This window comes from Haliaeetus albicilla, chromosome 17 (genome assembly GCF_947461875.1).
Source record: "Haliaeetus albicilla chromosome 17, bHalAlb1.1, whole genome shotgun sequence".
Lineage (NCBI taxonomy): Eukaryota > Metazoa > Chordata > Aves > Accipitriformes > Accipitridae > Haliaeetus > Haliaeetus albicilla.
This window is the reverse complement of record NC_091499.1, coordinates 22,602,815-22,627,232: the sequence shown is the minus strand read 5'-3', so window position 1 is coordinate 22,627,232 and position 24,418 is coordinate 22,602,815. Positions and strand designations below refer to the sequence as shown.

Here is a 24,418-nt window from a genome sequence, read left to right as displayed (position 1 = left end):
TTCATTTGGCCATGTATATCAGATATGTATTTAAATTCACACCTAAGTTCTGTGACAGAATATGTAAAAGTTCTTTCTGAATATTGTAGATGACAGGTCTATTGTTAGAAACCCCAGTGTTCAATCAAGAAATTTGAGGATAATTAGCATGTTGCACATAATTATGTACACAGTCATGTTGTATTATTCCGACTACTGAAGATCAAATCTGTAGCTGTGATTTTTGTTCTGCTCTATAAGCCTTTAGTGACTATTGTGTAAAAAAATTTGTCTGTGGCAAGTGTACATCTTTGTCAATAAGAGGCAACTGCTAGAGCCACTGCCAGTTCTTTCTGCAGTGATGACATTATTTTAATGAACCTAAACTGTTAGTGAAAGTTGAATACCAATAGTATAAACAAAGAGCTTTTGTTCATGTATTGACCCACGAGGAATGATTGCGTTAGTTTTATTATCAGAAAATAGTAAACTTACCTTGACTCTTTACATTGAATGGTAGAAAATGTGGCCCCTTGATGCTGGATTGTTTCTGATATCGCTCAGAAAAATATCCATCACTACCATGGACAATGTTCAGACAAAACAGCAGCAGTAAGGATATTTGTAAATGCATGTTTCCAAATCCGTTCTGTGTTAGAAAGGGGAGAAAAAGTTTGTTATAAAGAAAAGCTGTTCAATTCTCGTTCTTGTGCATGAATAAGTGAGTTTTCTTTAAGTATTGGTATTAAAAGTAACATGATTTTGTGCTTACTTCTTCCTGCTTTCACTAGTTGTGAAAAATCCTCTAAGAAAAAGGGAATCGGTATTGCTATCACTTTGAATGATACAGCTCTTGTATAGGTAGCTTAAAAGTGATACTCTCACTCTTAGGAAAAGAATGATTTTAAATGGATGCCAGTCTATTTAAAACCACTATCCTCAGAAACAGTGATTATTTTCCTAGTTACACTAGGGCTCCAAAAGTAAGTTCAGGAGTTGCATATATCAAAACTCCAGAAATGAAGAAAAGTTTTCAGTGGAAATGCATAGACACTCCACAACAACCTTACTACCTCTGTGTAATGCTATAGCAAATGAAGCATGAACTCCTGGCTCCCTCAGCATCAATGGCAAAAATCTCACATTGCCTTGCTTGAAACCAGACTTTTATCTGTAGCCTTTCAAATAGCCCCAGTGGCAGTAAGGATGCTGTCACTGGCCCTTAAATATCAACCCCTTTCCCTTTGAGCCAGAAAACATTTATCCTGTAGAAGTTACCTTCAAAACCAAATAGAATGAAATGAAATCATTAACATACCAAGATGTTGTGGAGCTCCAGTGCAGAGTGGTAGAGCAGTGAATCCTCCTCTATTGAGGAGTTCTTCTGCCACTGGTGAGTGAGCAGAAGCTGATGATTTCAAGTGTCACCCTTGAGTATTTATACAATTTTCCCCCAGTTGGGTGACTGCTGGGCATAAGCTCCTCCCCAAAAATCAGTAAGCAGTAATTATCTGTGTGTATATGTGTGTTTTTTAGGGGTGGGCAAATCTATTTTGGGCAGTCATCCTAGATCCTGTTAAGGTTTTTTTGTTGTTGTGGGTTTTTTTTTCCTGCCCCTTGGATTTCTTACTGTTGATGAAATTGTATTGCTCATACCTGGTATTTTCTAAAATTTTACAGCCCCTCTGTTTTTAGAACTGAGAAAGAATTACCAACCTTACTTACAAGTTCATGATTTTTTCCAATGTTACCCAAGGGCTTCATTTGGATTTCTCTGTAAATGTTTTCAGGAAAGAACTATACATTTTGATTTTGGTGAGCTGTTGCTTTCAGGAGTAACCCCACTAAAGTCTATAGAGACTACTCATGTGAGTAATTGTCCATTGGGATACAAGTGAAGAACTTAAAATCAGTTAAGATGTTAATAAGGGAGTTGTGTGATAACCTGAAGATTACTTTTATTATTTTAGGAGATTGTTATCTTCACATTATATTTCTAGACTGCTGTTTTGATGCCAGAGGTACAGTACTATGTATATGATGTATTCTGCAAGTAATGTTTCTGTATTATGAATTCTTGAAATGCAAGCTTACCTTACACAATGAGAACTTCATTGTGTGTAGTTGTAACAAATGCTTTGAAATCCATACTGCTTAAATTTGAAAGTGTTATACAGGCTGATGTTTGGGGCTGATGGAGCTTTTTTGAGCTTTTGTGCAGTCGGCAATAAACTTTTTTTTTAAGATTTGTTCAATCAAAGGCAGTTATTGCTGTACTTTTACTAGATCATGTTTTTCCTATTAAATGGTTTCAGTTTAGTAAACTTAAACTACTGCTGGTTTACTGTTGGTGGATCAAACTTGATTTCAGTTTATCTCTTTTTTCTTTTTTTTTTTTCCTTCAGGTTATAAACTGGTTTTAGCCATTAAGAAAGTTTGTTAAACCAGTCTTGCTTAATAGACTGTATCCACACATTGTGACTTTTTTTTTTTAATAAATAATGGAATCTTACAGTGTTTCAGCATCACTTTGATTAGTGTTCAGTACTAAATAGGCAGTAACTTTCAGTCCTTGAATTGTTTGGGACTCTGAAACTTCATTTAAGATCAAAGGCCAAAACAAGAGAGAAGAAACAAACATTTCTCATTTAGGATGAAACCAATACAACTAAATATATAGTACACTTTGCTTTTATCAAACATTCTCAGCAAAAATACCTACATATAAATTATCTGTGTATTAAAACTCCTTTGCCAGTTACAGACTTCTTTGATGTTGTTATATGGTATTCAGTCTTGTAGGAGATTTTTGGATGAGTTTGAAATACTTTGTTTCCCTTGTACTGAAAATCAGTGGAAAATCAAAGATAAACTATATGTGTTGTTACTAAAGGAAGCTGAGCATGTGCTACAAGTTACTGTCCTGATGAAGTAAGCACGTATTTATTTTTCAAGTTAATTTATGCCATTTGTGGAAGCTGTCTAGGGAGCCTTTTGGTGAGGTACAGGCAATATCTATGCAGAAGCACACGTATGCACCCATATCCTAATACCAATAGTAGAAATACTGTAATCAGGCAAGGGTACTAGCATGTTATCTTGTAGGAATACTAATAAATAGTGTGCGTTACTGTGAGTTCTCATGCATGGTAGGTATAGAAGGGACACCTGTTACTGTTCCAACCAAAGAACTGAGCTGGTGGCCCTGAGCTGTGCAGCTATCCTATGGAATGACAGGTTAACGTGGGCTGAATTTTACCTGCTTTGTGTCTTTGTTTAATTCCACACTCTTCAAGTGACAACTTTTTTGGCTTTTATGTATTATGGCAAATATCCTAGAACACAAGTTACTGTACTGAAAGAGACCAATGGACCATCAAGTCTATTCTGCTTACAATTGTGCTAATACCTTTGCTTACTAGAGGGCTGTATTAATGTTGTGACTTAGACTGCTGCAATAATTTATTTAATGTATTGTTGAACAGTTCTTTTCTTCTATTCTTCTTCCTAAGCCGTCCTCTAAACAACACTATGTTCCATTTTTGTAAATAAACCCTTTCTGCTACAGGGGTCTTCAGATTGAAGCCTGCTTTCTCCATTAAGCTTGCGTGCCCAATCTGGTCAGGGGTTTTCAGAGAATGTTTGCCCAACTGAGATGGCATTTCTACTCCCCATATATGCATTCTGTTCCTTTTAATCTTTTGGAGAAGGAAGCTTTGTCCTCAAGTTGTTTGTGTAACTTCTCAAGGTGCTTCCTTTAAAAATTAGTCTCTACAAATTCAAGTGAGAATCCAGTCATCCACTTTTGACAGAGGCAGCAAATATATGGGCATAGAGTTTATTTCCTCCTTAAAGAAATGCAACTCCAGCCCCTTTTTTTGGTTCACATAAACCCAAAAATAGCTTTTGATTTTAAAACATTTAAATATGCAGCCCTCAGTGGGAAGTGTGGTTGTTGCTAATTTGACAATATTTGGTTAAGAAAGTTAAGAACAGCAGGCAACAGTTTTATGCACACACAATTTTGTGCTAATTTCTAGCCTAATTCATAAATACCCCCAAAGCAGGCGCACTTATGTTAGAGAATCACCAATAATGTACACTGATATTTGCCCAGCAGCCTCACTTCCTGCCTTGGCTCCTTCTGGGCAGGAAGGTGAATAATCTGTGTGTGTGTCTGCGTAAATAGGGATGATTGTGGGGTCAAAAGGTATATACAGGCAAACCTGTTGTCCTTATGTTTAACCTGAGCTCCACCCTATTGTGCTATCTTATGCTACTTCTTTGGTTTGAGGTTTTGTTTTTTGTGGGTATGGGAAATTGAGGTAGAATTGGAGTTCACTGCTTTTGTATGTTTTCCCTGTTGCTGTGGATATTTCCTATTGGCAGAGCACTAACAGACATCTAGCTCTAAGCATGCATATGAAAGGTAGGCTTTGGTATATATTTGCACGTGCAAAAATACATGCAGTAGACACACTTGTGTATATGTATTTACAGTAACAGCACATTTTAAACAAGAAAGGTTATTTGCATACCTGTTTTCAAAGTATAAACATTTAGGCGCTTTTATTTTATAATTATACATTTAGAAAGTTGTCTTTGCTTACAAATGAAGGTGTCTTTGCTCCCTCCTGCTCCCCCTGTCCTACTACCATAATAGTCAGGAGTAACGTTTGATCCATTGCACTGCTCCAGAACTTGCTTTCTAGTTATGTATTGGCTGCTTCTTCCCATGTAAAGGTAGCCATGGTAGATGTTATAGCGATGCACCAGCTTAAGTCCTAAGCTTGACTGCAATAAAAAGACTCAAAATAGAGTTTCTCTGGACCATAGGAAGTAGGTACTGGAATTGCAGAGTCTTTAACGCTATTCGCAGCAGTCTGCAGTGTTTCATCATAATTGCTGACTGAGTGTTCAATTTGTTCTTGGAAAGCATGCAGTCGCACAGGCTTTCCAAAACCCTCTGTTGCTTCAGTGCCTTACTCCCACAGAATCAGTGAAAACACATGCATAAGTAACATGGAAGTGACACCATTATTTGGGAACTGGGAACTGACTTTCACCACAATCCTGCAAGTTTCTCACAAGGTGACTTGAATGAGTCCCACGATAAGCAACTGCTTACGAGGAAGAACATCTTAATTAATTAAGCATAAATTGTAATAACCAAGCAACCACTCCCTGTCACACACCCCATCCCCACCCTAATCCCACCCCAAAGAAAGGAAAGAGGAGAAGCAAAACTCAGAGAAAGGTTGGGTTAGGTCCTTGTCGTAGTTGGGAACTGGATTAATATGTTCCTGATGCTGAGGATTTTCAGTGTGAATATGCTTAGATTTATTGTTTTGACCTAGAGTATGTGATCTTGATTTTTGCACCATCTAAGCAGAAACCATGTGCTTAGTTTCAAGGAACCAGGTTCTTTGAAAGTAATAATTCACAACTTTTAACTTGGAATTTGTCTTATTTTTAATAATTGCCTTTTAGTCTTAATCCTGCATTTTTTGTAGTTTATAATTACTATTTATGTTAAAATGTGGTACCCAAGGAACCGGGGGGGTGAGGGGGGAGGTTTACTCCTTAAGTTTGAGATTACCTAAAGTAATCTCAGCTGTGAAGAAAGAGGCAAGAATGTGTTGGTGGGAGATTTTTCCTGTGGTTTAAAAAGTAGTCTGAAAAATTGGGAGTAACTTTTTATTGATGACATAAAATCTCAACACTGTTAAGTGGACACAATTATTTTGCTGCTTCTGGTGCAGTATGTATGACTAGTGCTTTCTGATGATGTCAGTTCCAGTTTTGTTACCTGCCTGAAGTAAACTTTGAAGACTCTACCCTAGTCTGTGACAAGTTTTCCTCTGTTAAAAGTGCTTATACCCAAAACTCATGGTAGCTATCATTTTGCAAAGAACTCTAATAGCTTGTAGCACCATCTCTGGTGAAGAAATTCTCCAGTCTCCAATTTTAAGTTCTCAGGGAAAGGTGCTTAGGAATTTTGAAGGAGTTTGAAAGCCTGCCATGGAATTAAAGGAGTAATTGGGTTTCCTAGTTTGTGGTGCACTTTATGACACTCTGGAAACTCCTAAATCATCTCAGCAACATGGTTTAAAACTGTCCTCTCTCCCATTCCGTCACGCAATGGTGAAGAGTGTTTGCACGCTCCCGTGATAGCAGCCAGGTAAGCCCGCAATGGCAGTGCAGAGGAACAAAGTGTTCCACTGTACCTTGATGGGGAAAATTAATACGGAGGGTTTTCAGCTTCTTCCTGCTCACAGTCAAATGAACCCAAAGAAATGGGAAGCGGGAAAAGTTGTGAGTTCAATAGCTGTGGGAAATCTGGGGTGGGGTGTTCTGTTTTTGTTGTTGTTTGGTTTGGTTTGTAATTATTGTTACTTTGTATTTACATGGAGGGTATTTTCTGTTTCAACTCTAGCCACTTGGACTGCACAGGACTAGAAAACATCTTGGTGAAGAAAGAATTTACCTTGCTAATTGCAAAATAAATAAGATTTCTTTTGCGTTTCAGAATGCATGTTATCTTTTGTAATTAAAGGAGGCTTGTTGAGGTAATTTGCAGGGCTGCACAGTCCTATCTATATTTGTATTTTGCGATACAATAAAGAATTCTCTCTTTAAACAAACAAAACAAAAGAAACTGTGTTACTCCTATAGTCCCCTACTAGTCTTTTTATAGATTTAAAGTTCTTATACTTCTAACACTTATACTTGTGGTTGAATAAATGTCCTACTTTCAAGTAGTAACAGAAAGATGTTCTGTATTTATCCTGGCACTGCAAAACTGACTGCTGACCAGTTTGTTCTGTTCAGCTCAGGTAACTTGATCACAAGAGCTCTATTTAGTATAGCAGTATATTTGAATAGATGACACCCATTTATGTATTTATAGTTGTATTCTGACTGAGTTAACTTGCCGAGACACTGAATGACCATTCTGAAACCTCAGGAAAATATGTTTTCCACATAGGCTATAGAGAAAGCTTTGAGACTGACTTTAATTTCTGATTATACGTTCCTCAGAGTCAGATAGTATTATTGATGAATGCTTTCTAACAACTCTGCATCGTTTATGGCCCCATTTCATTGTGCTTGTATAAAGATAAGATAATCTTCACCCATCTTAGAGAATTTGCAATACAAGAGTAAAAGATATCAAACAGAAGTACTGGTGTTAGGAAAGATGTTTTCCTGTACTTTGGGTATGCTGCTGGCCTGACCTTATTCCTCCCTCCTCCGTCTCTGAAAGCAAAACCAACAAATATTGTTCAAATGAATGCATTAATTTGAAACATATCAGATGTGTGGCTTTAAATGAAAACTGATCAGTTTTCAAGATACTGAAAACACAAAGCTAGTTTTATATATTTATATTCATCCTTTCTACCACAAATGCTTTTCTGATTAAATAGCATAAATGTTTATATATTTGAAGTTTTGGGTTTTCACTAGATTTGTTTAAAAGTGTAAACATGCACATGATGGCAGGACTTGCATCTTCCTGATGGAGGTGAAGAGAAGAAGTATCTAGTTAACATTGTGCACAGTTCAGGAAAAATAATTTTCAAGGGGCCTGATCATTGAATAGCGTAAGCAAATATGAAAATTTGACTTTGGATTCTGATGAGCGGGTTCCACAAAACTGTTTCTGGAGCTGCTTAAACACAACCAGGTAAAGAGATTTCCAGTTCCTTCTAGCTGAAGATGCTTATTTCTAGCCTCCTGCCTGATGTTGATTGCATTCTCAGTTGTGTCAATACAATGGTTTATGAAGCTTTTCTGTAAGCTGAGTTAGTAAGAACTTGATTTGGACTAAAATGAAATCAAACTTTCCTGGGAGTGACAGAAGGAGGGATGCTTGTTTTCCATAGGTCCACATCATTTCGCAGGATGTTAAATGATTTTTAAACACCTGATATACATAATTGGTCTTTAGAGATTACTGCAAGTGTTCTTTCTTTTTTTAGTAAGTTCCTGATGTTCTTGTTTAAAAACCTGATATATAACAGTAAAAAGAGCATTCACATAAAAATGTAAAAATGCTGAATAGTCGTATTTTCCTGGGGAGGATTATTTTTGTTTTCTTTAATTCATGCTCTATTTTTCTCTTATTAGATTATTTAATATTTTGTTCTGTCTCTGTGCCTGCTGTTCTCAAGGTTTCTGTCAGACTCCCCTGGACCACAGTGAATAAAGTAGAAGCCATGGTAAAAGAAGGGTGGGAACAACTCATACTTTCCCAAAGGTGAAAAAGTTCAAGCAGCTTCCTCAGGTATCCCATAATTAGGGGACTCTTCCAACCAGTTGTTGAAAAATAGGTGTAACTGAGCTGCTTTTTCAAGTGTACCCACTGGAGCAGGTAGCCAGTGTGCTGAATAGTCTCATTCATTGACCTTACTACCTGCAGTGGTTTGGACAATTGGCATAGAGTTGTTTTTAAACTTTCCTGTTTAAAAACAGGTGCCAAAGGTGGAGGGGAAAAAAAAAATCCAGACTTTTACAGCCAGAACAAATAAAAGTTGTCTGAGTTCACTTTAAAAATAAGGGATTTGTTTGGTTTTTTAAGTCTGGCATTTTAAATATTGCTGTTCTCTCTTAACTGATTTAAATGAAACTTAGGAATGTTATGTTGGTGGGTACATATAAACTTTCTATACTCTTTCCCTTATGCAAAATAAGCTTGAGTCCATGGAGCCTAATTTTTCCTGATGATTATTAATAGGACTGCTTTTAGTTTCACGTAGCTGAGACTGGATTTTTACAAGCATTATATTGTCATAAAGGAGAGTCATAATTACCTGCTTGTAATAAAGTGCTAATGAAGTGGCTGCTTTTATTATTACAGAAAATGCTTCAGGGCTACAAAGTTCTATAGGTAACACCATGTTACCTGACTCAAATCCACAAGCTTCAATGTCTCCTGCATTTTGTAAGAGAAAAATCACATGAATGTGAAGGATGATTTTTTTAAAGTACTTTAACCAGTAGGGTCTCACACTCAAAGATTTGAGGATTGAAAGATAGTTATATGAAACTGGTTCATATGTGCAGCAGGTAAATACTTCCCAAGCTACTGATACAAAAAATTATCCAGATACTAGGGAAGTATAGGGACTCTTGAAACTCATGATAGATAACCTGACCAAACTGCCAGCTTGTTTTCAATGGTGATGCTTTCTGACCCTGCTGTTACTGTGGTAAATGGTGGAAAAATAAAAACAAAAATTGGACTCCTGCTGGAGGTGATGTTAGATGACTTCTGCACCCATTGATGGTGAGATGTAAGCAAGGATCTCCACGGAGTTAAGGGATAAGAGCCTGATGTATTTCTGCTGCATACAGAAGTAAAAGTGGGTAACTTTGCAAGCAGAAATTAAGTGTTTTAAGATTTTGAGTCTGTTACTCTTGTATTTAGGTGTCCAAGTTCCACTGAAGCCATTAAACCTTTCCAGACGTTCACAGAAAATTGACTGTACCTTTCACTTTGTAATTGTCACAGCTTAAGAATATAGCCATGGAAAGGTAATGGCTGCTTGGATTATATGTGGTTAAAGTGCTGTAATGTGAATGTGCTTAAGCCTTAACAGAGTTGCTAAAGATCAGAGAAGGTGAGAGGCAGGGAACTGAATCCACAAATGCCAGGTCCCCATCTGATTTATTAACAGATGAGCTGTTTTCTTCTGTGTGATCTGTAACTAATAGCCAGTTTTTGTTCTTGAAACAGTTTCTCTGGCAGTAGCTTAGCTAGGAATGTAGATAAAGGTAAAGCGTCTGAGACTCCTTTTGTTAAACAACTCATGGGGTCCCTAAGTGAGGAAGAGGCTGCTCTGCTGTCAGCAGCTGCTGCCAATAACATATGCTACAGCAGAAGACTGATACCAGATTTCAAGGAAGGTTTTCTGACACGCTGGTATTGCTACAGGTCCGGAGTGGAAGAAGTCTTCCACCAATCTGCAATAACCAAGATAAAGAGTTAGGACTTCAAAATAGGGGTGAGAAATAGAGTCCTATAGGATAGGAAATGGGATATGGAGGGAAGGAGTCATTGATCTGTGTCACATAGTCGAGACTGTGGTGTGGAGTCTGAATTTTATGTTTATCTCATTCCTTTCTTGAGGAATTCTTGTAGAACCTGTGGGTTTCTTTAATAACACAAGATATAAAAAAAGGAGGACACTGCAACTCCTGGTGCTCAGCTCATCTGTTTTCTGATCAAACTTTCATGAAATGAGGAAGACCTCTGAGCAGGTCACCATACTAGGTGAATGTAAGCCTGCGTAATACATAAAATCAAGAGAAATAAATGGTGTTTGGGTACAGCTGAGGTGGAAATTAAACTGCCTTAAATGTAGGTGCCTTAACCTAGGCCTGAACCTAGCCTTTCTGGCTTTATGCAGGCTGTTGGACCTTAGTGCTGAAAAGCTGAAGCAGTTTTATTCTACTTAGCAGTCTGGCTGCAACCTGTGTTGAGCTGCTACAAAACCAGAGGGAAAAGCAGGGTAAATGCCTTGTGGTTAGCTTGCGCTGTGCTCCAAGCTGTTGTGGGAATGAGCAATCTCCACCTATGACTAGTTTGAGATTGTGTACTGTGCATTTGCATCTTAGGAATACTGATGGATCTACTCATTTTGCTATATATTACACTGTTGTGACTGAGGTTTGAAACTCGCTATAGTTTGAGTATGAAACTGCTATAGTTTCATGTCATTTTATTCTCACTACTGAGAGGACTCTACAGTGCTTGAGAGTCAACTTTAGAAAACCTTTGGCAAAGGAGGTCTGTTGTCCAGATTGCATCAGTTCTATGTTTCTGATTAGAGCTTTAAAATGGTATTTTTTAAAATGTATTTTGCCTGGCTTGAGAATATATCTAATCGCTGCAGCTATAGCATTAAAATCTAAGGGAGTGAAAGCTGATCCAAGATCTGTAGTGAACATCTACTCCAAGTATCTTGGATTTCTTCACAGGTTCACCTCAGACAGAAATGAAGAGGGGTGTAACTTAAACAAGTGGCTGTCTTCCCTAACACGTATTCCAGACTACTCAAATGGTGCAAAGATTTAGCCACCTGCAAGCTGTAGTTTCCAGTTTGAGAGCTAGTATAACTACTTGTCTGCAGAGGGAAAAAATATCATATGATGATTAGGAGGGCTTTTTAACATATAGAAAATAAGGGAGGATGTATATAAACCCTGAAGGTTCTGAGATAGCTTGCCGTGTTACTCTAAACTATTTTTCAACCAAAAAAAGTGTGGAATCTGGGAAGCTAGGACTAAAATGAATGCTGTTACTTGATATGGTACCTACGGTTTGCTTGATACATTTCATTCATGCTAGTTTCATCACATAATTTATTATTAAATCTGGTAGAGTCAATTCAACATTGCCTTATTGCCATTGCATGGCTTATCCAATTAGTATCTGGTTATCTGATTCTATACTAGAAACAAGGCAAAATTCTGTCTTTATATTTGCAATCTCATTCTGCATGCTGGCGTGTTTTTTTTTCTAAAGATACTTCACGTTTTTTGGGTAAGTGAGAAATAAATTTCAGTATTAGATTTAGATGCAGTAGAATGAAGAAGGATCCTTATGTACAGAAGATCCATCTGCAAATTCAGTAGAAGTTACAGGAATGAGATTTGGAATTTGGTTTTTGGATTGAAAACCTTTCATTTACAAGCTTGAAATATTTTTATATGAAGCTGAGCATCTTTAAACATTCTCCATTTTTCAGGACCTAAACATAACAGTGTTTGTCCATTGAAATACTAGGTCACCACAAATGCATGTTAGGTCATTCAGAGAGAGCTTATTGTTTCAAAAAATAGACCATCTGTGTCCATAGACCTGTGGTGGGATGTATTTGCTTACCTACATATTAGTAAGTAAAAGTAAAATTAACATTACTAGCATATTTTCTACCTGGTTCCTTTTTATACCTGTCTAAATCCAGATCTTTTCTGGTATATCCTGTGTACATAAATTGTATTGGGTTTCAGAGTTGGATTCTACCTTGGGCTGTGCTGGTGACCGCAGGATGTTTATGTGAACTATGCTAAGTTTCTGCCAGACTTCTCCCTCTGAGGCCTTCATGCAGTACTCTGTCCCTGAGACACTCATGTCATTTAGGACAGGTTTTTTTGTTTGTCTGTGCACCAATAGTTTGCAGGTACTTTAAGGGAAAATATATTTAGGCTAGTCATGTAGGTAGTGTCAACACTGCTGGGAAACTGAGAGCTGGCAGGAGCATGAGCAGCATTTCTTTAAGATGTGAAATAATCTCTGGACAACCTTAAACTATTTAATAATAGTATAGGATAATTTTAATACCTTTTCCAGTTTCTAGGGATCAGAAATGCCAAATAAAAATAAGACAAACTTTTGCATTGGCAAAGGAAGATCTATTTCACAAACATAATGGGGGTAATGAACGTGGTTTTGTCATGTTCTTTCTAAAACTGCTTTGAACTATTTAAACTTCTACTGGATCATCTTTTAGAAGCAGAGAAAGCCCTTGCTGTAAAGAATCATACTCTCTAAGAAAACAATCTGTAGTTTCTAGAGAATTTGATTAGAAGCTGTCACAGTGATATTACCTATCAATCTCCCAGTTAGGGCTAAATGGTCTCATGGGAACTCAGGATCTTGGTCTTTTGAGAATGAAAAGTCAAAAACAATCATAGCGGTAAAGGCTTAGAATATCTATTTTGGTTGAGAGTTGACTTCTGCAACTTCAAGAGTAGAGAGGAAGTTAACATTCCAATATTTTTAAACTGTCCTTCTCCTGAAACATAGTGCGAGCCACACTACCATCTGGCTGTTCTGATGGAAAACTGCCTCAGGCTGTTCATTCAAAGCCCTGGGAGAAGCCTCTCTCCTGAGTTGTTAACATGCTGTCCTTGGAGTCCTTCATTCCTAGGTTACTTGAACGACCAGTATGACACCTCAGGTGCATGGACGCGTGTGCTTTTTTGTGTCTAATAGCTGTGGGCAGTTATTTTGAATACTTAAATGCATACAACTGCAAAAAAAGTGATAGTTAACAAAACTACATTTTGTGTTTGGAGTTACTTTATGGCCTACATCTAAAATGTCTACTGAAGCAAAACTTTTTTTTTTGTCCTCAGTTATACTTATGTTCAGGAAAGGACTGTAGGGTTGTCCAAGTCTCAACAAACAACTTATCACCAGGGACTGATAGCATCTAGTTACATTTAAGATGACGGCACAGTGGCCTGTGAGCTAAAATATGCCCTTTTTTTTTGGCAGTGGGGTCTACACTGGCTTATGTAAATGTGGATCAGGCCTCTGATGTTTTTAAAGGATGTGTATGGCCCAAATTTGTACTTAGCAGAAAATGAATTTATAAACAGAGTCATAAGAACTTAGTTCTAAGTTTCTGCAGTCAAGCTTATGGCCTATCAAAACTTTACCAGCTCCCTGTACCCCTACAGAGCAGCACTTTCTTCCTCTTCTGCATTTACTCCATGTGCCGGGAAGGCACATAAGAATCATCTCAATTTGGTGTTCTTGTGCTTGGGGGACAAAGCATATGCAGTTACATTCTGTTACTTGCTCTTCCAAAAGAAATACAGTCTCTTTCTTTCGGAGAGTGGTCTGTTAAGCAGATAAGTAGGTGTGAGGCCTCAGGGCCTGAACATATAGATAGGGTCTTTGGAGCATTTAGGTGCCAAACTCTAATAAGTCTTTATTGTGCAAATGCAATCTGAAATTTGTAATAATTGTACGGAATTTCATGGCAGTGGCAGAATGGATATTTTGCACATTACGCCAGTATGTAATTACACCAAAATGTAAATGTTCAGACACTGGAATAGGCTGCCCAGGGAAGTGGTTGAGTCACCATCTCTGGAGGTACTCAAAAAGTGCGTAGACGAGGTACTCCATAACATGGTTTAGTGGGCATGGTTGATGGCTGGACTCGACGATCTTGAAGGTCTTTTCCAACCTAAATGATTCTATGATTCTATGTGACATTCCAAACCTATGGAAGGAATGATGGACTTAAAGCTGCTTTGCAAGATGGATGTAGAGAACTAGGGTAGAGACTTTTTTTCCCCTAATATTTTTATTTAAGAATGGACAAACAGTTTTAAACAGATCCTTCTGAAAAAACAAAAGCCTGAGGCATAAGAAATTGGAGTTGGACTTGTGAAAATTTGGCAACGTTTTAGTTGTCTGAAAACCTAATTTTGAGGAAACCTCACACTTCCTGCTAGAGATGAAGCAAACTGTTATAACATCAGGTAATTATTTTAATGGTTAAGCTCTTTTCTCTTACGCTTTTACAATTCAGGGTACCAGGTTTTTTGTTTTGAGGAAAACTACTTTCACAGTCTTTACTTACTATCAAAGACGTAATATTTAATATTATCATTAAAAGCTGTTTAATCTACAAAAACTGGTGTTGAAAGTGCTGTGTATTAGTCTAGATTACTGTGAATTAAAATGAAATCTTCACAAGAAAAAAAGCCAAGAATACAAATGTTTCATATGTGTCCTTTATAATTCTATAATTTAAAGCATGATCGCTTATCTCTGCATTCTCCCTCCTTACTGATATTTGCCTTCCTCTGAGAACTTCTTGCCAAACAGTTCTAAGAGTAAGAAAACAGTGCTTTGGAAAAGTTTGAATTCACAAGTACACCAGCTTCAGGCTTGCCATCTCTTCCCAGTGGGATTTCTTCTCTTCTTCATCCCAATCATTTATGAAGTTTGCATCTGGAGAACCTTTTAAAGATGAGTATTGCAATGTTCCTGGCTCTTTTTGAAGAACAGTGTTTTTTACTTTTGAAGTATAAAAAACAACAGCAAAATTGGTAAGAACTCGTTTTTTGAATTCTGTTTTCCCAAGGTCTGGCATTTGTTTTCTTTAGTCTAGTACAGAATGTTTGCTCTGAGTTTTAGTTATTGTCCTTCAATATGAAGACTTTGAAGTGCTTTCTATACTCTATGTTTTGGAGCTGATTGCGCTATTAATGTTGTATCCTCCTATGTATATGTATAACAGAATAATCTGTAGAGGACTATAAATATAGTTAGGAATATCAATATATCTTCTTGGGGCGCATCCGTTTGGGGAGCGGGGATTGTGAGATGCTTCTGGAAACTTTTTGGCCATTACAGCATGCAAGTACAGAGAGAGGATTAGAGTTTGAAAGCTCTGCACATATGCATAGGTGATCACTCTTTGGCTTCACCTCTTAAAGTAATCAGAATATAACTATTAGATAGCCTTTTTTCTGTGGTTATTTTCAGGGGCGGGGGGTGTTTTGTGGGTGTTTTTTTTCCCTGCCCTTTGTTTCCTCCTGGATATTGTGGTTAGGCAGGTACTGAGGATTTTCATGATTATACAGACTTCCAGCTTTTCTTAGTGCCCTTATGCCAGGAATCTTGGATGCCAATGAGGCAGAGATATAGATATAGATGACCACTGCTGTTTCAATGGCAGTAGCTAAAATGGTAAATAAAAGTACGGATGTTCATCTATCAGTGTGCTCGGTTCATACTGTTGTCTCTTAGTTTACTTAGACATAGCCCACAGGTCCAATGCTATCCAAAGAGGTTTGGCCTTGCTGCCTGTGTACTGTGCACCATGAAGTCATGGTGCTCATGTGCAGTAAACAAAACAATTTCAGGAAGTTTTGTTTCATAGGTAAGCTAAAGTGTAGATCCTCTCTCAAAGACCTCGGAATTACTGTGTACTACTGTCATCTGGGAAGCCTGTGTTGTCAGACAGGATCTGTAACTCAGAAAATTAGGGATATGTTTTACCTCCCCTTCCAGTCAGGAAGCAGCCGGTGTCAGGGGGCCAGAGTAGAGCAGAACGGGATTTGCTCCAAGGGCAGGAGTCATGACTGCTCAGCAATAAATGGCAGAAGCAGAAGAGAAATGAGGGAGAAAATTGACTCTAGTTCGGTCAGGTTATGAGAAGGCAAAAAAAGAGGGCATGCTGACAGAAATTTTTAGCCCCATTCTCATAAAAATAAACTCGCTGTGTAGGCCTTAATCAATTTCTCTAAGCATTGAAGTTCTTAATTCTGAAAACAAAGCGTGGATTAGTTTCTACTGGAAAATATAACACTGAAAGGGATTTGAGTAAGTGTGCTGATTGCAGAGTGCTATCTCAGATCAGTAAAACTGATCCCTTTAGAAACTGCTGCCTTGTTAGGCACCATACATTTTGACTTAAGTTTTGTAGGTGCTTGAGGTACTCACAAAATTACCTCCATTTAGGCAGTGAGACACTGAAGCTCATATGCCTCAGCCTCACTCCTACGTGTTGGAGGCAGTTTCACTGAATACCACTTTTATAGAGGCAACTAATTGCTGTCCTCAGATGAGGCTGGAGATAAGATTTCAGATGCATGCCTTTCTCCAGGTGGCTGGTGGAAGTGACTGTAAATGGAGAAGACAGTTAACTTTTAATTAGAAATGTGAACACTGCACATTTCATACATAAAACATGCAAGCAATAGATTTTAGAAATGAAGGCTTATGTCTGTCTTTCAGCGATTCTTTGTATGCATTTCCTTCCATCTTCCATACCTTTAGCTTTGCTGTCTGCTTCTCTGTGTACCTGATGCTTTCTCTTACTATTTACTGTGTTCTATCTGTGCCATTCAGCATGGCATGGGTGGAAGAATTTGTTGCTGCTCCTTATATCAGCTCTTGATGCTCATGCATTATCAAGCAGGGGTTCCTTGGAGCCAAGCAGCATGAGTAGGGTGAGAGTCCTTTTTTGAAAAATGAGGCCCAGACAGAGGTGGAAATACATTTTTGACTAGAATAGAGGCTTTAGATAGCAAGAAACTGCTGCATTGTACACTATATTCTTGCTGCAAATTGTCTGACCATATTGACATAGAATCACTGCTTTTAAATAGACTATTTTAACTAGCTCATAGTTTAGGTCATATTTTACATCTGTTCAAAAACACTATATCCAAAACTCAATATTTAACATTAGACCACCAAAGATGCTGGTCTGTCCATTGACTCACTTTAAAATGTCTTCCTATGAAAATGCAACCTGAGACAAAAGCCAGCAATCCTGAAACTTCAGAAGGAATCTACGCTAGGTGAAAGCTTTGGATTTTCTAATTTTATTATTATAGTTTCTGTCATGCTGTCTGAGAGCAGAATTTTCAGTCTGTCTTGTCTTAAATAACATCTTTCCCATTCAGCAGAACTGAAGATCATCTGAGTTTGAGTACTAGTCTGGATGTACTGGATAAAAAATAAGTTTTAAATTTCTCATTTATTTTGCTTGTACACACACAAAAAAGAACAACCTACTTCTTGGCTCTTAGCTCTGAGAAGCTGCAGAGTGACTCAGGCTTGTGATGAAATCTTTCTGCTGTGATGACAGCCCAAGAATGCTGTCTGCTCGATCAGGTCAGCTTTGGAATTCAGGGCACTTTTCTTTTGTTTATGTCCATAAACTTGACAGGAGCTTCTTCCAGCAGGAAACAAATATGGATATTTTTATGATATGCCACTCGTTTCAGGTTTCTTCTTGCAGTTACTCAGTCACTTGTTTTCTTCAATTTTATTTAAACTCAGTGAGACTGAAGAGCCTTCTTGCTGTCTGAGAAATCACTACCAGGTTTCCCAATAATTCTCTGGAGTCTTGACATGTGTCTCCAGCTTATTATCCCTTGAGCAAAACATAATTTTAAATATTTTCAGTGGCTAAAGCCAGACTGGGTTGTTACAATAACTCATTCTGACTGTCATAACACAAACCGAAGAAGCTTGCCCAGTAGCTTCTGTTTCTGTCCAAAGCGTATCTTTAAGGACACAACATCCTAGCCTTTATTTAGCTGTGGGTTACTCTGGTTGCTTCACACACTGCTCCTGATTCTCAGGAGGAGAACTCCTATTTCACACCACTTAAGGGAGCTCCCTTTAGATGATTTGTTATCACATCTTTCGAATGTTTGGCAGGAAAGAAAGGGAACTTTGTAAAACTATATGGCCTCATTTTGATTTGGGAGAATCTAAGCATCAGGAATTATCATAGATGGCTACTTCAGACACAGAATCTGTCCTGTATCTCCAAAGGAACTTGATTTTTCATAGTTTAGTATTTTGAGAACACTTTTTCTCTCTCTCTCAAATACTGCTTTAAAAATTAGTTTGATGGTTCCATTTTCATATCTTTCTTTTTGTTTTGATCAGATTTTTATCCTGTCTTTTTGCTGCTTGTTTGAATATGATATATATTCTGTCCTTTGGGTACAGCACATGTGTTGCTATTAATATATACATGTATATATATGCATATACTGTATATAGATATACAAATTGGATAATAGACTTGTACAAATAAACTTTACAAATATGCTTTTATATAACAGACATCCTTTGTGTATACAGAGTTGAAAAGTTATCTCACATCACCTGATTTTCAGTATTTGTTTCCAACACCATTTTCAGGCCATATATAAAAATAATAAATTCAATTTTTACTGTAAAATATTCATTCATTTTGGAAAAATGATGTAAAAAATTAATCCAGACAAAATTATGAAATTACATAGAATATATAAAACCATTTATTTCTAAACTGTGAATTCAACTAGTTCCTGAATGAAAAAATTGACTTTTATACTAATTGACATCAAGAGATATCTATCAGTGCTAGGTAAGCTATAGCAAAACTTTGTAAAAATTCTATTTAATATGTTTATCTGCAAATTCAAAAGAAAGAGGAACATTTTTTCCTTATCAAAGGAGGGACATTCCTTGAACTGTTCTTGAGACTTCACCCTTAGGTGCTTCCAAATCTTTGCTTTTTCAAGTATCTTCTTTTTTCTTTTCTCTTTTCCAAAACAGTTTTAAACAATGTAATCATCTTTTGAGAATTATTAATTAATGCTTTTATGTATACAGCTTGGCTAACTCATTTGTTATGCTTCAGAACAGGGTTGTTCCCAAAAGCAAAATTGCAAGTAGTTTCAAAATTATTTCAGGCTCTGTACACGAAAACTCATCCCCTTTGCAAATGATGGGGAGCAGAATGACAGACTGTACTGTTCACCAGAGCAAATGTCTAGTCTGGCCCCCTGCGTCTTGTAAGTGGAGTCTGTTGGATCCTGACTTTGTCCATATTGACAAAAGTACTGCCCTTGTCAAAGGCTTTCTATTAGGATAGTCTGCTAAATTAGTCTGAAGTGTATCTTTCAAGCTGGAAAATGAGTTTAAACAGGAAAGGCTAAGGTAGAACTAAGGCTGTGGCAGCAAATACAAGTCAACAAAGGAATGCTGTCAAGTCTGGCAGGCCCAAAGCCTACATGACCTACATGAAGCATTTCACAGTGTTTCCATTGACAGATGCATGACTGAACTTGCATCTGGCAAGTTCTGCTAAGAGACACCAAAACAGCTCCTTTTTTTTTTTTTTTTTTTTTTTTTTTTGGCCAGAAGAGTGGATATAAAACCCTTTCTGTGACTTGCCAAATGCACACAAATAAATTTGGGATGCTGATTTCTATTTGAGACCGTGGTAGCAGGTTGTACTTTTCCTCTGACTGTCATTATTAACTCTTCGCAAGTGCTACATCACATCTTCCATTGCTAATACCTAGCTGACCCCGTTAGATTTGTTGTACTTCAGTTATTGGGAGCTTGCCTCTTCTCTAGCAGCTGCAGCTTTACAAGAGGATGCTCCTCAGCATATTTCATGCCTCTGGCCAGCTACACAAAGCAAATTCTGCTTTTTGATATTTGGGCCTCTGAGCACATTGGACGTGTCTATACAGCTGGCACCAGGCTCTTGCACTTCTGCAGAAGCCGGCTGGATGTGAAGCAGGTCTTGACTGGAAGTTACGTGATCGTCCTAGAGTAGTGCAGCACCTGAGCACTGATACATGTGTTAGTGAGGGGACATCCATACTGATGCGGCTGCTTCTAGGCCAGCACTGCTTTGTATGCAGCCAGCCCAGGGTGTAAGCAGAGTCTGGTTGCACCTGCCTGTGTAGATATCTCTGCTGTGTCCAACAGATTGTGTAGAACTGCCAGTTCTGGTCACCTAAAAATAATCAAATTACAGCAAAAAGAAATATTTGTACCGTTACAGAATATGGGAAGAGTGGAAGAAGAATGCTGCTGGAAAGGGAAGAGAACTTTTTCTTTTACACCAAACTATTTCCATCAAAATGCCAGAGCATAGAAAACTGGGAATTGGCAGGAGCCTCCTCCACACAGCAGTTCTCTGTTGTGAGCTTAGGCGAAAGCAGCTTTGGAGCTGGATGAGTAGGGATGCTGGAAATTCTATTGTGTGTGCTTATGATTTTGAACAGAAGAACTTCATTCTGAACGGCAAAATATGGTGGTTGGTATGTGGCAAATGGTAAGGTTTGTAACAAAGATGCATAACAGTTTATGGAGTATGCTATGAAGCAGTGAATCCAGAGAGAACAGCTTTGGTGTCTGTTACACAGTGTTCCTAGAACTTGGTGATTGAGCGATTTTAAAGAAAGTGAAAGATAAATACTCCCACACCCATTGGAAAAGCAGATATTTTTCCTTTTAGCAGAGAACATCTGTTGTAGTTAAACTTATATATGAAATACTTTTTTCTGAGAAATTGGAGCTACTGCAGTTTTTACAAAGAGTAAAGACTGAAAAGAGGACATGAGTCCTTTTGAATTAAAGGTCCCCTTCTATATAGAAAATAAATGCTTCCTTTGTATCAAGAGAGATTTTACCATAGCCTCCATGACTCACATAGATTTAAAAAAAAAAAAAACAAAAACAAAAACAAAAAAAAACAAACAAACAAAAAACCAAAACCAACCAAAAAACAAACAAACAAAAAAACAAAAAACACCTCAGTGTCATCCCCAAGAAGAACTCTAGAGCTGTTGTCTTTCCTCATTTTAAATAGATGTAGTTTGTGTTAGTATTCTGGAAAGGTAGATATATCAAAAGCCCTGCTTTACACCCTAGACAATGTGAACAGCTAAATATTTGTGTAAGTGACATTAGGTAGCATTAGTCTTTGTCTCCTGAAAAGGCTAGTCCAGATAATAGTATAAGAGCCATCTTCTTTAGCTCAAAAGTTGACTCATGCTTTTAGTTACTGATTCAGCTGAACAAGTTCTGCTTACAGCACACGAACAGCCCCCATATAATCGCACAAACTACTCACATGATTCGGAGAACAATTATCTTTTTGGTTAGTATGATGGTGCTTTTTTTCCCCTCCATAAAGAAGGTCAAGAGTCACAGAAGACAGTTTAATTTATCTTTTAAAAATACGTTTGATGCTCTACTGATAGAAGCAATATTTGGGGGCTGATTTATGGCAGGAGGAGCCTCCAAACATGGGTTGGGAGAAGTAGCATCTACTATTACATCAGCAGCACTATTATAAAAGACAAATTTGGGGACTCAAAAGAGAATTTGATGAGAATTAAAAATATATATATATATGTATCCAAGCTAATCAGTCCTGAAAGGTTTTTTACTTTTTCTAGCTGTTGCAGTTAGATAAATAGGTATAGTTATACATCAAAAAATGTGGAGGAACAGAAAGCACTATAAATATGCCTTGTTTCAGGACCAACCACAGCTTTGATACTTGCAACATTGGTTATAACTAGGTGTTTTATAATAGCCTGACTTAATTCAGTGGAGTATGGATTTGCCCAAAGTAGGTATTGACTTTAAAAAAAAAAAAGGAAGTGTCTAAATTGTTTAGTGCTGCTACAACTTAAAACCTAGTTCAGTCTATGAATTTGCAGTTCATCTATGCATAGTTTTCACCCTGTCATGGTTTAGTTAAAGCTTCCGAAATAGCCTAAGGGAAACATAGAACTACTTAGCAGTAGTGCATTAATTTATAGTGCTACTAATGCAGTGTTAGAAATGAGCTGTTACGCCTTGAAAGAGCAGTAGAAGCAGTTATATGCAAGATGTGATTGTTTTTATGTGTATGGAGATAAAATGACATGGTTGGAAAATGTCATTATATTCCTCAGTAACTAAATTCCCTCTGTCCCCCACAAATGGCAAGAAATCTCAATAATGTTTTAAAATCTGGGTTTCTTTTTAAAAGGCATTTCATTCAAAAAAATCTTTTGTTGGGAAAACTTTGTAATATGATTTTTGCCTGAAACCATTTTTCTTCTAAATATTATTGTGAAAGGCTGGCAAGTTTGTGGCTCAGTTTTGTTATTTCATATGATCTTCATTTTCTGTTACTAAAAGCAAATCAAATTCTATATTTATGTATGTGTGTGTATATGTATTTATAGTGAGAGAGAGAAAGGAGGGTAACCTTCAACCTGGAAAAGGTGACAGACTAGAAATATTTTCCCATTGCTAATTTAGCCATTCCAACTTAGTTATATATGGTCAGCTAGTAAATTTCTCTTCCCAAACTGGCCTTTGCTCATGAAGCACAACATGTTTATTTTGGCTGCAGGAGCTTTAAGCAGATGTGGCGTGAGAGGTGGACAGTGCCAAGTTAGTCGAAAGGTCTATTAAAATGTTGTAAAGTGGGCAAGGAGGAACAGTGCTACTTATTTATTTGAGCTCAAAGCATTAAAATATGGAACTGCTTTCTGTAGTAGTAAAGAAAGCATATTTTTTCCTAGTTGAGAATGTAAGATACCATTGGCAGATGGCTGTTGATTATTTGTAGATGTACAGGAAATCTTTATCTTCTAAGTATAGCTATTTGAGCTTATCCTCTTTTATAGACCTGTTTTGTTTACTTAGTAGTTCATGAAAGGAGTAAAATTCATATTAACACTGAGGATGGAGAAAATACTTAGATTATTAACAGTGGTTTGAGTTTAGCCTGGGGTGATACAGTTTTTTCTGAAGCTGGAATGCAGTTGTTTTTCTTTTGTTTGCCTGAGGACTGAAGTCCACAATTTATGGCAGGTCAACTGGTCTGCGAATAGCTTTTAATTTGTAATGCTTAATGCGTACATTGGTATTTTTTTCATTGTGTTTTGAGTTTCAACTTAGATTTTAAAAAATGATGTGATGAGATACAAAAATATATGATTTCTACCTTGTAAAAAGGAACAAGGCATATTTCTATTTCTCCTTCTTTTGCACATCTTTGTCACTGTTACGTACCTTCCACCTTTTGTTAGTCTGTTTCTTTTGGTTTTCCTAACTTTGTTCCCATTGTAACTTTTTATTGTCAGCAAAATATTTTATTATAGCCTTTTTTAAAAATCTGCATTTTTTTTCTCATTTCCTATATGTAATAATATTTCTATATGGTATCATATAACTACATAGGTAATTATTGTATTGTCTGTTCATACATTCTTAAGGATAAAATGGAAACAAGCCATATCTCTTGAAAATGATGAACTAAATGAAAATAGCACCTTGTTGGAATTGTTTGTTGAGCACTTTTATGTCATTGTTATAAACATGGGATGTCTGCTACTGTCTTCCATTGGTTTTAATTGTCAAAGGTTTATGTGTAATGGACAAGAGACATCATATTTTGATGAAAGCAGAAGGATTAACCCTTTTCCAGAACTGGAAGAGCAATGTGGTTGTGAGATATAATAACTGATATGAAATTTAGCTTTAAGCTGGCTCATCATAACAATAAAATTTCTCTGCATGACTTTTTGAACAGCCTTACATCCAATTCCTTATTTCGGTAAGACAGAAAAACTTCACAAAGGTATGTAGCGCACTGAGAACTTCATGGTTGAAAAGAATTTTTGCTTATCACAGCATACCCCAGCCATCCTATCAAAGCAGCTTTAGCACCCTCCAGTAGCATTCATATATTCATATTCAACATACAAATTATTCCTTATGTTCCTTTGCATTATGTTTTCTCACTACAGTAAGATAAATGAACAGAGAAAACCTGTTCATACAGAGGTCACCACAGGTGACAGACATGTCAGGGTTTATCTTCCTGCCTCCAGACTAGAAATCTCTCTTAAAGGAAAAAGTATTTGTAAAGAACAGAAAGAATATATACCTGAGTGCTAAAAGTATTCTTACATTTCTGTTTAAAACTAAAGGTGTCTCTGAGTAATTCCCACAGATAAAACATTATGGTTACCTTTAATAACTCAGCCTACAATTTCATATGTGTTTTACTACAAGAGTTTAAGTGTTCAGTCTAGGCCAGAAAATGTCATCTGCATGGGACTGGAGAGACTGTATTTAGAAAATTTACCCCTTGACTATTGGCGTATCAGATTCTTGCCCTTTGATTTCCCAGTAGTGCCTATTCTTATGAGTAGTACTAGTTAGATTTAGATGTAAGGATGGCAAAAAGGGGCTCTCAGCTTACATTGTAATAATGTAATTTGTTTCACAAAAAAAATTTTCTTTACTTATTAAAACCAGAAGCCAAATGTGTATCTCCAGGGGTAGATAGTTGGAGGTTCACAT

The 24,418-nt window shown here is 37.1% G+C and overlaps 2 protein-coding genes across 4 annotated transcripts in view; one reads left to right on the top strand and one right to left on the bottom strand.

The window, feature by feature from the left end:
• NT5DC1 (5'-nucleotidase domain containing 1) overlaps positions 1-24,418 on the top strand; it is a 149,098-nt gene that overhangs the window by 23,377 nt on the left and 101,303 nt on the right. The gene's annotated exons all lie outside the window — the stretch shown is intronic.
• Positions 1-24,418, bottom strand: part of COL10A1 (collagen type X alpha 1 chain) — a 40,396-nt gene that overhangs the window by 6,114 nt on the left and 9,864 nt on the right. For 2 of the 3 annotated variants that reach the window (XM_069805034.1, XM_069805033.1), the window contains one exon: positions 475-628. In XM_069805034.1, coding sequence (XP_069661135.1) covers positions 475-613 — 139 coding nt within the window. In that variant the 5' untranslated portion in view covers positions 614-628. Of the gene's footprint in view, positions 1-474; positions 629-1,297; positions 1,455-24,418 lie in introns of those variants that run through there. The other variant, XM_069805035.1, reaches the window with a different exon arrangement.